The sequence below is a fragment of the Propithecus coquereli genome, unplaced genomic scaffold (assembly GCF_000956105.1).
Source record: "Propithecus coquereli isolate 6110/MARCELLA unplaced genomic scaffold, Pcoq_1.0 Scaffold92, whole genome shotgun sequence".
In the NCBI taxonomy this organism is placed as follows: domain Eukaryota; kingdom Metazoa; phylum Chordata; class Mammalia; order Primates; family Indriidae; genus Propithecus; species Propithecus coquereli.
This window is the reverse complement of record NW_012155507.1, coordinates 4,980,979-4,995,843: the sequence shown is the minus strand read 5'-3', so window position 1 is coordinate 4,995,843 and position 14,865 is coordinate 4,980,979. Positions and strand designations below refer to the sequence as shown.

Genomic DNA, 14,865 nt, shown 5'->3' with positions numbered 1-14,865 from the left:
GTTTAAAATCACTACAACTAAAGCACTCACTCACTTGCTCACTCATTTTTTACCTACTCTGTGCTAGGTACTGTGTTAGGATCTCGGGATACAGTGGTACGGTAGATTAAAGATGGCCAAAAAGTGTTTGGTACTTCTCTCATCAAGAAGTGGGATCTATGTCCTTTCCCTTAATGTGGGCAAGTTCCGTGGCTGCTTTGACCAATGGTTTTATAACAGAAGTGACACTGTGACAATTTCTGGACCCAGGCCCTAAGAGACTGACATCTTCATTCCATGTCTCTTGGAACACTCAGCCTTGGAGCCCTGAGCCACCATATAAGATCTCTGACAAACTCAAGGCTGGCTACCATGCCAGAGGAAGCCCAAGTAGCCAAATAGAGAGGCTGTATATAGAAAGATTCCCAGCTGCTGTCCAGCTGTTCCAGTCCCCAGCTATTTGAATCATCCCAACTGAGGTCTCAAACATCATGGAGCAGAGATAAGCCATGCTGTCCATGCCCTGTCTGAATGTCTGACCCACAGAATCATGAGTTATAATAATACTAAGTTGTTTTAATCCATTACTTGGAATCGTTTGCTACCCAGGAATAGATATTCGAAACAAGGAGAGAACAAATCAGACTTGGTCGTTGTCCTTGTAAAACTTCAGATTTAGCAATGAGAACAATTCAGAGCTAACCAATATTGTACATCCCAGTGTGAAACAAGAAATTGAGATATAGCAACTCCATAGAAAGTTAGTACTAGAAAAACCCCAATATCTTGTTTAACCTCTTCATTTTTTAGCCTTAACATTGCTGTTATGTGCTTAGTGTTGTACTAAGTTTGGTCCCCATTTTAGAAATTTTCAACTAAGGGTAGGCATTCCACCAAGCTGAGCAGAAGAGACCACTACAACTGCATTCAGCAGGACTTCTGTGAATTTTTAGATCTTTAAACTGTTCTTAAAACTTATTCTAAGTGATAAACATAATAAACGCCTGTCAACATACACATTCTTCTAATAAAAAGTATACTTTTTATTTCTACTATGGTGGGACCTGGATTATCTGATACCAAGATTGGTGCGATATAAGACATAATAGATTAAGATTCACTGCCCCAGAGGAGTTTATTAGCTTAAGGTGTGAGACAGCGTGTACACCAGCTTATTTGCGAGGTATACACAGGTACAGCAGCAAAAACTAAGGGTAGAAATATTGTTTCATTAATGTGATTTTATCTCATGTTCAGTCATCTTTTCTCTCTTTTTAAACCAGCATAGTAAAGGTTTAAAAATTAAGTGAAATGATAATATTGGATATTTAAAGGCTCTCAGGGAAAGAGATAAGAAAGAAAAACAAACACGTAAGATCTTTCCTAGGAAAGTTATATTAACTGTGTAGACCAGAGGTCACAAACTCAAATGCCAGCAGGGCCAGGCATGACACTGAAAATAAGGGAAGTGAGCCAGGTGTAAGGGAAACAGTGAATGGTGACCTGGAGAGGCATGTCATGTCCCATCCAGAGGGGCAGCTGGTCCTCAGCTCTAGACAACTTATGCCATGCCCATCGGCCCAGGGTTGCAAAGCTGTGTACATTTTCTAGAGAAGGAAGATATTCTGGTTTTTATGATTTCTAAATGTCAGTCCAAACAAAATACATCTGTGGGCTGATTTGAAGCAACCTCTGATATAGACGCTTGACGTGGATTGATGTGGGGATCCGCCTCTCCTGGTTACAAAACAAACAAATGAGTATGGCCAGACCTTGCTGTCAGCGGTTGCACTAACCCTCGTAGGATTTTGTTTTTTAAATGCACTTCTCCATTAGTGACGGTGAGTGAAATGTCTGGCTTTGCAAATTACTGCTGTCATTTAGTTTAATGTACTCCTGTTTTTACATATTTATAAAAACCTTTTACATTATTAATAGTGATTAAATGCTTAGACACTGAAGATCAATAATGCTTCTGTTCACCTATTTACATTATTAAAAAGTAATAAGTCATACAGGGCATGTAGAATATGTGGTTTACTTTGTAGTCATGTTTGGAGTAGATTGAAGAAAAGAAAGGAACTCAGGCTACAAGGTAAATTGTGTTTAAGAAAAAAAATGGTACTAGCTCAGTTGCATTTGCTCAAGGTCTTCATTGTGGGTGGGCTGCACGTTCACACTGTTGTTATACCATCATGGGGCACAGAAGGTACATATTCATGTGCTCTCTCATGACAGTGCAGGCAAACTCAGAACAAGAAAGTCTAGTCTCCCTTGGATGCACAAGGATGAACAGTTATTTAACCTTTGTGTGTCCTTGCAACCCTTAGTCACCTGTATGCCACCATCTTTAGCTTCAAAGGCTTCTGATGGTGGCAACACTCAGCAGCAAGTCAGCTGTGTGGGTCACATTTTGCCAGTAGGAAAATGAGCCCCTTAGCAATGTTTTCTTCGCCTGCCTACCCAGCTATCTCTCAATTATGCAGCAAAAGCAAAAACACAAAGTGGTTCACCTGATTATGGCCCGTAAGTGTCCTAGATCTGTCTGAGGAGAGCAACTTCATAGTCAGGGAGTACAAGAGTACTAAGTCTTTTTAGGGTTAGCTAGCCCAGTTTTCCAAGTAGCCAAAGGAGCTCAGCATAGTGGTCTAGAGATCACGCTCTCAGCACCAGGCTGCCTGGGTTCAAATCCTATCTCTGACACCCACTGATTGTGACCTTGGGTAAGTCACTTACTTGACATCTCAGTTCTTATTTCTTCGCCTGAAATTGGAGATCTTAATAGTACCTGCCATATAGGGTTTTGTGAGGATTAAATGAGATAACACATGTAAAAGCCTAGCATAAAACCTGATACATAACAAGTACTCAAGAACAATTTACATGCAGCAAAAGGCCCATTTCACGAGTCATTCAATTGCGTTCTTTTATGAAGACATTCATTAACACTGATTTGAAGTTTGTAAATGACGTCATTGAAATGTATTAAATTGAACTGGATTTTTAAAAATCACTTGGTTTGTAAGTTTCTTGTGTTGACCCAGATACCATTTACCTAGTATAAATTTGGTCCACGTCATCAGGCTTATTTAAGGACATGTTGAAATGGTGCAGCTGTGGCGTGATGGAAAGGTTACAGGAGTTGTTACAATGCAAACTTGCTGGCTGTGTGATTTGGGGCAAACTATTTAATCTCTCTGAACCTCGGTTTCCTCATATAGAAAATGCACTTAATACAAGTATCTACTTTACAGGGATACTGTGAGGACAAAATGAAATAACATATGTTTTGAGTGTTTTGTAAGCTAAAAAGTATTATATAGATGTAAGAGATTATAACTATTATTATTTATATATATGTGATCAGAGTTGGAGTTATCTTGTTCAAATAGACCCCAAGTAAAAATGCATGTGTTGATTTTTTTTAGAGGAAATATAGTTAGATTGCTTGTCCTCAGCTACTTTGCTTGGCAAAGGCCTGCACCTTTTCTGATGGAATGAATATATCTGTAATAGCCGAGACCACTGGATGAAGGAGACCCATCGTTCTGAATTTAAATGTGACTTGCAGAGTCAAATGATAACTTGGAGCGTTTTACCAAAGAATGAAGAAAACTCAATCAAACCAGGAGGAGAAGGGCATTAACCACAACAAATAATATTTTTGTTCACTCTGTGAGCGGCTGGCGAGCACTGCTGAAGCATGAAGCTGAACCGCAGGGGTTTAAGTTTGTCCTGACTTTTCTGAGTTTATTGCTCAAATGCTCTGCTCTGGGTCACAATGACTTGTCTCTTGTCTCTCTCAGGTCCTGACTTTCTCCCCTTACTTGAGTTCAGCGAGTCATTTAACACATCTCCATGTCATGAAGGTTGTTATTTCTTTTATTTATTTATTTTTTTTTAGGCTGACTTCTGTCTAAGCATGAAGAAAGCTACAGAGTTGATGACTTACTTCTACCTTAAATAAAATAAATGGAAATAATAGCTGTTTTTTTTGTTCTTTTTGCTCTTGTGGTATATAATAAATAAGTCTTGACTATCTAAGTAATTACTTTGACTACACCCCATCCAAAAGTTACCCCAGAGTTGTTATTGAGCTGAGAGAAATACTTCAAAATGGGGATGACTGAATCTCTTGGATGAAGGCAAACTTGGACTAGATTCCCTGGCAGAAAAGCCCTTTCTTGTGATGCATTGGCATTTTGGGTTTTGGGTTCTGTCAGAGACATAAAATGTCAGAATTACACAATAATAAAAAGATTGAAAAAATTTCAGTAACAGTTCTAGTATACAACTGAAGCGAAGGGAGTTGAATGTTTGAGATTTCCATGCACATCTCTTTTCCCCATTTTCTATTGTGTGTAGGTCAAGATAGAGCTGGAATTTTCTTAGATTGTCACCAATATCAATATAAATTCTTGACCAAGTTATTCTTGGGGACTGCTAACTCCCACCAGGCTGCAACTGAGTGAATGGGATGTAGACAGGAGATCCTAGACAAATAGTTTCCATGTTTTTTTTTTTTTTAAATTCCTGTTTGCAATAGTGTAGGAAGCCAGTGAAATATCAATTTGTGGAATGAACACAGGAAGACATTTTTGGGCCTGGAAATGTTGACGTTAGTGACTTACCTACTTCTAGTGCTAATTAGTAAAATACATCACTGCTGAAGATGAAGCAGAGAACATCAATGAGCAAATTCATGTTATTACATTTCATATAAGTTGATTTTTTTATTTAAATATTTTTTTAGTTTTAATTATTATGAATACACAATAGTTGTATATCTTTATAGGGTACATGTGATGTTTTGATACAGGTGTACAATGTGAATTAATCAAATCAGGGTAATTGGGGTATCCATCAACTCAGGCATTTATCATTTCTTTGTGTTAGGAACATTCATTCAAATTCTACTCTTTTAGTTATTTTAAAGTATACCCTAACTTATTGTTGATTATACTTACTTTGTTGTGCTATCCAATATTGTTCATTCTAACTATTTAACTGGAGAACATTATGTTAAGTGAAATAATCCAAGCACGGAAAGACAAATCTCGCATAGTCTCACTTATATGTGGAAGCTAAATAGTAAAAACAATTGATCTCATGGAGACAGAGAATAGGATGATGGTTATCAGAGGCTGGAAAGGGTAATGGGGAGGAGGGATAAAGTGGGGATGGGTACAAAAATGTAGTAAGTTGATTTTTAAAAATTACTTTGCCCAGTGGGTTGGGCTTTGGTTTCAGGTCCTTAGTGACAATTCATGCATTTGAACTTTCTTAGAAGACAGATTTTTCACAAGTCTTGCTTATCACATTAGGATGTCAAATTCATCCAACCCTTTCATATGGAAACATTTTTCATCATGGAATAAAACTTAAAATTTAGCTTTTGAAATTTAAGAATTTTTCAAGGAATCAATCCAGAAGCTAAATAATAAATTTAAAAATTATACTTCCCTCCTGTCTTTGTCATTAAAGGCCCCCCCACACATAAACACATAACTTTTATGATACAGGAGCTCTAGAAATGAGTTTTCCCCTTAATTAATTGGTAAGGGCTTAGGCATTCCAGAGAGGTACTAAAAAAGAAATCAGTGTGGATTGTGTGGAATGAGAAGTAACCTGATCTTTAAAAGATATCTTCCTTTCACAGTTAAGGAAAAACATGACCACTGTTCATTAAGGAATAAAATAAATACATATATACCTGCTGTCGAATGAGATCTCTGGAGGAATGACATGAGTACTACCCTTGCCAATGAGGAATTTGATTCGATCATAGAAGAGTCTTGAAGTGTGCTGAGAGAGGAGGGGTTGGCTTTGCTGAATGAGGTCAAGAGGATCTGGTGAGCCCTGACAGAGAGGACTCACATAACAGTTGCTTTGTTGACAACAATCAGGGTCCACACAGTCAGTCAAACCATCTGGAAAAAACCCCCCAAACCAATATTGATATTTAGCTTCAAAAGAAACAACATAGTTTAAAATATGCATAAGTGAAGAAAAATCTAGACTCTAGCTAAAGATAATCGACCATATTTTGAGTTTTGAATTTGTTAAATTCGCATGTTTTTCATGAATTATCACTCACTCTGAGTTCATATGGCACCTCAGAGAAATTCAAACTACTTTGTTCATAAATCTTTCTTTCCTGAATTCTCCATCATTTATGAACTGGAGAATATAGTTTATACAGTTATAGTTTAGATTTTGGGTAGTCTGTTAGGTATTACCCTTTAGAAGTTTCCTTCCTCTTGAGTGAGACCATTCCTTCAGAATAGCAATGATTTCTTGTAATTCTTTTGAATTCCTCAATGGATGAGCACACAATTAACAAGTACTTGCCACTTGAATTTGTATTTTTAAAAAATCCTCCCAATATTGTTGTCTACTGGTAATCCTCAAAATAAAGGTTGGGATTCTTATGGTGAGAAATGTATCTAGGGCAGTGATTTTCAACTGTGTAGTCAATTACTTGGAGAACCTATGAAATATGCATATTCTTGAGTTCTACCTACTGAGTCAGAATTTCTACACAGCCCAGGATTATGCATACTTAATCTGCATGACTATGTGTGATTCTGATGCACGCTAAAATTGCAGAACCACTTTTACCACTTTTTTAGGAATTTGTAGAAGCAACTAAAGTTTACTTATGCCTAGCAGCAGTTTTTTGATGCAATTATTAATACTACTAAACCTGAGATATATGAATGTGATGAGTCTCTGTTTCATTTTCTGGTGCTTCACCATTTGCTCTGGATTCCTGAGTCCACTGTTGTATCAAGAAAAAAAGTAACACAAAGTCTTCCTTCTTTGGTAGAGGAATGATGTGTGGCACAGGGGTTATGCGAGGAGGGGAGACTATTGAGAATCTAACAGGTGCAAAACACTGTTGGGTGCTTGGGGAGGTAAAAAGATAAAAAGACCCTTTTCCTGTTTTCAGGAGCTCATGGCTTAGTAGGAGAAGTAGGTATGTAAACAGCTGACTCTTACACTAGGGAAAATATAAGAGGTGCTCTAAGAGAGTTACATGAGAAGAGAAGGGGTTGGAGTGATTAACTCAGCATATGGACGCTTCATTCTATGCCCAATAAGCAAAGAAATTAAAGTCCTTCCAAGGTCCTTAAAGCAGGCAAGTGGCTCTAATTCAGTTGTTTAACAAGGGTAAATATAAAGGCGCTAATCCTCTTGGCTTGCAGTGGGATAAGGAGGTTCAGATGGATCACCGGCTTCTTAAGGCTGCTGCTGCAAGTTACTGGCACTGGTTTCCTGCAGGTCTTTTGCTTGCTCTCTCTCCCCCACTTGGCTGCTCCTGTGGAGCGAGATGGGGGTGAACCACAGCTGGGGCAATGAAAGCCAGGAACACCAAGAGAGTAGGCATTTGGAACAGCAGCCCCGGGGCACCCAGGAAAAATATTTTTCCCCACATGTGGTCCTTTCAAATTCCCTGTACTATAAGACACTACTTTGATTTAAAATGCAGTTTGCTTCTGTCTTGCCTTTCCTGTTTGTTCAGTGTATTTTTGCTCCTGATTTCTATTTCTCTGTATACATACTTCTTTTTCACTGATGACCAACTTTTCAGTGTGGATTTGTTTCAATAAGAAGTTCCCTTCTGCTCCCCTTTCTCCCTTAACTCAGCAAATTATATTAACAGATTTTCTATAGATTTTAGATGCCACTACCACCTCTCCCTCCAATACGTTGTTCTCAGCCTCTTATTAGCACATTATCTCTTTACTCTGCTAATTAAACATCTGGATGCCACTGAAAAGCTGGCAAAAATATCAGGCTGATTAAAAGAGCTCTCTGATGTCTGGAATTGGTGCATAACACACTAAACGATGAAAAACTGCTTTTCAAATAGGCAGTCACTTTTATCTTACATTTTTATTGAATAGTGAATTTGTTATTATTGAGATAATATATGTGGAAGTACCTAGTGTCATGCCTGGCAAATATTAAGACATGCACTAGACTGAACATTTACAGGTTTCAACCTGTCAATAACACAATTCCAACTTGTTTTTTAAAAGAAATAGATTTAAAATAAATGCTAATGCCAAGATGATCTTCAAAACTGGATTCTAAAGCTAAACATAAAATCAATTCAAAATTGAAACTCACATTCTCATCTAGTTATGTGCTATAGATTTCAAGCTAATGTTTCATGTTTAATAATTGACTATTACACAGGACTGACCCTCTCAGACCTCTGTTTCTGAGAGAACAGCAAGGCTTCTGTTGAATCTAGAAAGACCACAGGAAAGCAGACCAATAATGGCATGTAACCCCCATGTTATGATTCCTAGGTAAGGCCAGTACATGGGCAAAGATATATTTACCAATTATCACATTGGATAACACCCCATACAGTATGTCTAGACTGTTACAAATAAGTGCAAATGACAGTCACACTGGATGTGTGTTTTTTTCGTTTTTTTTTTTTTTTTTTTTTTTGCTATTAACAGTTCTTTTATTGTTCTGAATTGGAAGCTGCGGCACCCTACTGACACCCAAGATCAGGGTGTCAGATATGGACATATCAACTCTTAACTGATTTTACTTTTAGGGCTTGTGCCCTTTAAAGGAATAAAAATAAAAGGTAGCCAAAAAGAGGGAGGTTACATTGTCTTGAAGGACTAAACATGACATTTATTAATCCTAGCTTTGCCAACCAGTTTGGGACTATGCCAGTTGGCTCAGTTGGTGCTGATGAAGATCAAGGACACTGGTTTATTTGCTATGTGATCAAGTCATCACAATTAAACTTTCACCTACTTATGGTATGCTCTTGGTTGAAAGAGGAAATGGATAAAGGAATATGAGTGATACAAGGGAAACCCATACTTTCCTAATCCTGAAAATGAATTTACAAATATATCTCCTTGTGGGACAGCACCCAGATTATCACTGATAAAAGTGGACAGATAAATTCATGGTAGGTTATCCAAAAAGATTTGGAAACACATATAGATTAGTTAATATTTGCCAGGCACTAGGTACTTCCACATTATCTCAGTGAATACCTGTAAGAACCCTGTTAGGTAGACATTCTCATCCTCATTTCCCCATTTTACAAACAAAGAAGGGGATACTAAATGTGTTTGCACAGTTGGAAGTAATCTGAAAGTCATATTAAACACCTAGTATTATGACTGTGAATCACATATTCAACATTAACATCTAAGCAGTGAGTCTTACTAGTACTGAGCTAGGTTGGGACTTCCAAGTGCTTGACTATACATAGGTATTTAGAGTACATGAAGTGGTTAGGGTGAAAAAACCAGACGAGTTTGGCTCTAATCTTGACTTTGGTGCTTACAATCTATATGATCCTGGACAAGTCAGTTCAACTCTTAGATTCTACAGTTTCCTCATCTGTAAGATCTGGACAACAATAATACCTACTCTGTAGAGTTGTTGCAAAGATCACATGCTGTAATCATCATAAAGATGAGATTGGGTGCATTCAGGGTGGTATGGTATGGCCATAGACTGAAGGACATTATGCTAAGTGAAATAATTCAGTCATAGAAGGAAAAATGCTCCATAATTCCTCTTATATAAGGCATCTAAAATAGTCAAACATATACAAGGAGACAATAGAGTGGTGGTTACCAGGGGATTGGAGGTGGGGGATATAGTGAGTTGTTGTTCAAGGGGTATAAAGTTACAGTTACAAGATGAACAAGTTCCTGTACAACACAGTACTTATAATTAATAAGGTATTATGCACTTAAACATTTGTCAAGAGAGTAGATCCCATGTTAAGTGTTCTTACCACAAAAATCCCCTAAGCTTCCGCAAAAACAAAGGGACCCAAGGAAACTTTTGGAGGTGATTGGATATGTTTATATGTTTATTACCTTGATTGTGGTGATGGTTAACATGAGTATATACATATGTCTAAACTCGACAAATTATTTACATTTATTATATTCGGGGTTTTTTGTATACCATTTATACCTTAATAAAGTTGGCAAGATAATCAAAGAGCTTAGCACAGTATCTATTATGTAGCTAGTATTTGATAAATGTTAGCTTTTGTTATTATACCAAATTTTAGACTATATGGATTGCAAGGAGACCAGAGATAGAGTCCTAGGGGTAAATGTCAATGGTCTACAATGGCAAAGCATTCAGCTTCACTTTTATTGAAATCGTCTTATCACTGGCCAGAGGGCAACTGACTTCTGTGTAGCCTGTTCAGCTCGTTGGAATGTATTCATTTTGCGAACTATGCTTGGTTAGGTTGTCAGGTAGGTAGGATCCTATGTGGCTCTGAGTAGACAGACACTAATACTACAGAAACTTTTCATCCATTGAATTTCAGTGATTCAGAATTTGTCACCACTTGGACAGGGGTTGGACTGAAGCTTAACATTTTTAGCATGTATAGACTAGAAGGTCTAACAAGCAAATTATAGTGAAACGAAATTGAAGGGCTATTCATTCCAATGACTCAGGAAAACAAAATCTTCTCAGGCATAAAAAAGCCACAAGCAATGGACTAATTATAAATCACTCATAGCTCTTTACTAAAGCAGGCCCACCTACTAGGTACTCCTGTTAGGTTGGTTGTTGCTGTTATATGCATTTAAGGTTCTATGACTATATTTCCTTTGGAAATAGTCTATAATTCATGTTTTCCATTTATTCAGAGTGACTTTCACCCCAGGATTTTGCTGTATTAGTAAAAAGAAAGTGGAAGAGGCTCAAGTGCACTCAGGATTTGGCCTGCCCAAATCACTGTTATTGCTATAACCACATAGCATTAAATTTTTCTGGGTTGAGAAAATAAATTGTTTGTATGCCACTAATCTTCATGTCCTCCTGGTTTCCACCAGCCATAAATAGCTTCCCACATCACTTAGAGTAAAAGCTCAAGCCTTGACAATGACTTATTTCCTCACGGTCTTCGTCTTTTGTTGCCTCCTTATTACCTCTCAGATATTACCTCTTATTATCCCTCCAACCTCCTTCCTACCCCACCACAATCTCACCAGATGCTCTGGCTGCTCCTTGATTGTGCCAGGCATAGTCCTGTATTAGGACGTTTGCACACACAATTGTACGGCTTGAATATTCTTCCTGATATCAACATGGCTCACCCTTCACCTCCTTTGGGTCTTTATTCAAATGTTATCTTTTCAGTGAGACTTTCTCTGACTACCTTATTCAAAATTCCACCCCTGTCCTACACTCCCTATCTTTTTTTCCTGCTTTTTTTTTTTTAAAAATTTTCTACACTACATTTACCACCTTGTATAATACTATATATTTTTATTTTTTAGATTATCATAAAAATTTATATTCCCAACAGTGGAAGAAGAACATTCTTCATCCCATATATTTTTAAATTTTGGTTTATTGTCTGCCTGTTGTAGCTAGAATGTAAGCTCCATGGAGGCATGGATTTCGTCTTCATTAAGCATTGCTATTTCCTCGATGACTAGATGAATGCCTGGCTCACAGTAAGTATTCAATAAATATTTGTTAAGAATAAATGGGTGCCCTAAAAGTCCTACTTCTATGACATTTGTAAATTTGCCTAGAGATTCATAAACATTCAACTAACGTATCAAAATGTGTTATTAACAGATTCTTCATTCATATCACAGTTTTATTACCCACTTTACCATATTTCAAGCATTATCTCATTCATTTTCGCCACTGCAAAGTAGGCAGATGTCAAGTATTAGTAGCCTTAGCTGATAGATAATGTGATACGCCCAGTCATACAGTAGTGAACTCAATTATAGAGTTTAGATTTTCTACCTTCTACTTGCATCTGAAAGCACTTGGCAGTTTAGGCTCTCATAACTAAGTGTCAACCCTTTAATAAATGGGTTGCTTAGAAATGAGGGGGGGGTGTAGTCAGAAGAGAATAATTAGGAATATGCTTTCTGATATCAGATCTTTTGTCCTCAACCAAATCTCAAAAGTAAATGTGGAGAAGTCTGGTCCTTAAATAGAGCAAATGCTATCAATTCATTATTCCTTCTCTTTCATTTTCCTGTTTATTACACTGTAGTATGCTGGTGCCATTCAAAACATGAGGCTCATTGATCCATGAGCTTATATGTGTTCATAACTCACCCATGGTGCTGTTTTCTAGATCTAGAAACACTACCTCATAAAAGAGGCTTGAAAATAGCTATTGCGCCTAATGAATGGTGACTTGTTATAAAGAATGATTCCTGGAAGATCATTATCTTTTAGGCAATTAATTTATTGATTTTACCAATGAATATGAATATAGACTACTAGAAGAGTTTGTACCAGAGAAGCTTGGACAAATATGTGACAAATACTTAAAAGATCAGAGAACAAAGCTGTTTGATTAAACACTCTTATTCTCTATCTTTTGAACCTCCTTGACAATGTTCCCATAATATCAGAGTCCACTTTCCTTCCCAGTGAATGAAATGGAATCTTTGTTTGATAACTAAATATCTTGTAAAATTCACACTGTTCTGTATGATCTGGCCCTTGCCTACCTTTGTATACTAATTTCTCCCTGACTTGTGTTCCAGCCACAAAGCCTTTTACTTCCTACAAGAGCCTAGTACATTTCTACCTCAAAGCATTTGTATATGGTGTTTCCTCTGCCTGGAACATTCTTTCCCTGACTGCTATGAAGCCTCCCTCACCATCCAGACTAAGTTAGATTCCCATGCACATTTATAGTACCCTAAAATTTTTCTCTTCATAGTTATAAATACATAGCCATTTGTGTGGGTTCTTGTTTACTATCTGTCTTCCTTGCTAGACCATAAGCTCCACAAAGGCAGAAACTTGTCTTGTTTATCATTTTCTCCCCAGTGCCAAGTGCAATACTTGGCAAGAATAAATGAATGGAAAACTGGGTCCTCAATGTGAACTGTTTGACTGAAAGGTAAACATTTGAGTTAAACATCTGGATCAGCACTATCCAATAGAACTTTTCCTGAAGATGGGAATGCTCTAGTACCGTGCTGTCCAACACAGTAGCCACTAGTCTCATGTGGCTATTGAACACTTGAGATGTGATTAGTGTAACTGAGACACTGAATTTTTAATGTTGTTTGAGCTAAATTTAAATACACATAGCTAGTGGCTACCATACTGGACGATGCAGATTTTGATGTTTCCAAATATTTAGATATTGGATGGTCTATAAATTTAGCCAAAAAAAGTTTTAAGCTTTTACTATGTCAAATTTATTTTTTTCCTATTATAGTTTCTTCCTTTGCTTTTACCTTTAAGAAGTCCTTTCCCATTGTAAGATCTGTCACCTATATTTTCTTCTAATTGTGTTTCAATTTTCTTTACCTTTAACTCATTAATACAGTTGATGTGTTTTCATTTATCTTGTTCTTTTGGTATATAGTATTAATTGAAAATCTAAGGTATTTTCTTAATACTTGTCCCAGCAACATTTATTTCATAATGTTTCTTCCCCCCCTGATTTTTTCCCACTGATTTTTGATGCTGCTTTTATAATATACTAAATTTTTATTTGTACTTGGTTGTGTTCTAGAGCTTTAATGCCGTTGTATTAATCTATCTATTCTTACATTAGTACCACTTTGCTTTAATTATCATAGCTTTTATATAGACTTTAGTGTCTGATAGTTCATGCTTCCCCTCTTTGTTTTCACTGTTCTGACTTGGTTAATATAATGTTCAAACTTTTTTCTTATGTCAATTCATATGTGCATGTAATGTATGGTGATCATATTTTCTAAACCCCAAATCAGGACACATTATTAACAAATGAAAATGTGGTCACCATAATGTTAAATTTCCTCCAAGCATAGGGCTGTACATGTGGTAAGTGCTTGTTGACTAAAGGGATAAATGAGGTGAAGACATTTGATAGGTTTGTGACTTCCATAGCAATTAGTTCTTACATATACAATACACGAGATAGCTTTCCTTTTTTGCATGTTAAGAAAAAAAATCCAAAGGTTATTTGTTCTCTCTTCTCTTTTTACTGTTCAAGAAGCTCTTAGGTAGCTTCTGGACCAGCTGTGTCACCTACATATTCAATGCAGCCCAATTAGTTACTAAGAGTCACAATGCATTGAATCAGAGTATAAGTAAAGTAAAAGCTGCAGGAAGTGGCAGCAATACTAATGAGTATTCAAGGCTGATTAGAATGCAAAAAAATCCCGCCATTCTGTAAGTATCAGCTATAATATGGAGTAATCAAGTAGCAGCTACTTGAAGCAACTGCTTCAAAGTGAATTTTTTTGATTGGGAAGATTTCTTAAAAATTACACTTTACAAATCAGGACCACTTTTTTCAAAAAGATTCAATTGGCACTTTCTGATTTAATTAAAACACACACTTATATACACATATGCACAAACATGTATGCAAATATTAATCACTGGTAATATTCAACTAAATGAATCCAGCTATTCTGGATAGTTGCAAAGCTGACACTACCAAATGAAGGGCATTTAATGTATTCTTAGGGGTAATATTTAAACATTATCGAAATGGAATTATTGGTCTAATATCTTAGTCATGGGCCTTTCAGAGGTTAGTCATTCCATCTTTCCATCTCAAAGTAGAACTGAATCTATATTTATCATCAATATTATATTAATCCTACTATAGGGAAAAAATGGTAATTGGAACTCTCAAGGAGCCTTCCCTCCTACTCCCTAAAAAGACAATCATAAAAATACACTGAACTCATATCAGGGTCTTTGATTTTTAATTCACATATAGATACACAGTTTTAAAGGAATGTTCAGAGGTCAATACATATTCAGTAAAGTCTATATATATGCCACAGACATAGAGAACTGATAATCCATTAATTCATTAATATTTAATTGATCCACTCATTAAACATTTTTTGGATGCCTTGAGGTGAC

The 14,865-nt window shown here is 36.7% G+C and overlaps 1 protein-coding gene across 1 annotated transcript in view; it reads right to left on the bottom strand.

Moving 5' to 3' along the window:
* TENM1 (teneurin transmembrane protein 1) overlaps window positions 1–14,865 on the bottom strand; it is a 566,532-nt gene that overhangs the window by 150,066 nt on the left and 401,601 nt on the right. Inside the window, exon 15 of the mRNA XM_012664836.1 lies at window positions 5,693–5,909. Within this exon, the coding sequence (XP_012520290.1) occupies window positions 5,693–5,909 (217 nt within the window). The remainder of the gene's footprint in view (window positions 1–5,692; window positions 5,910–14,865) is intronic.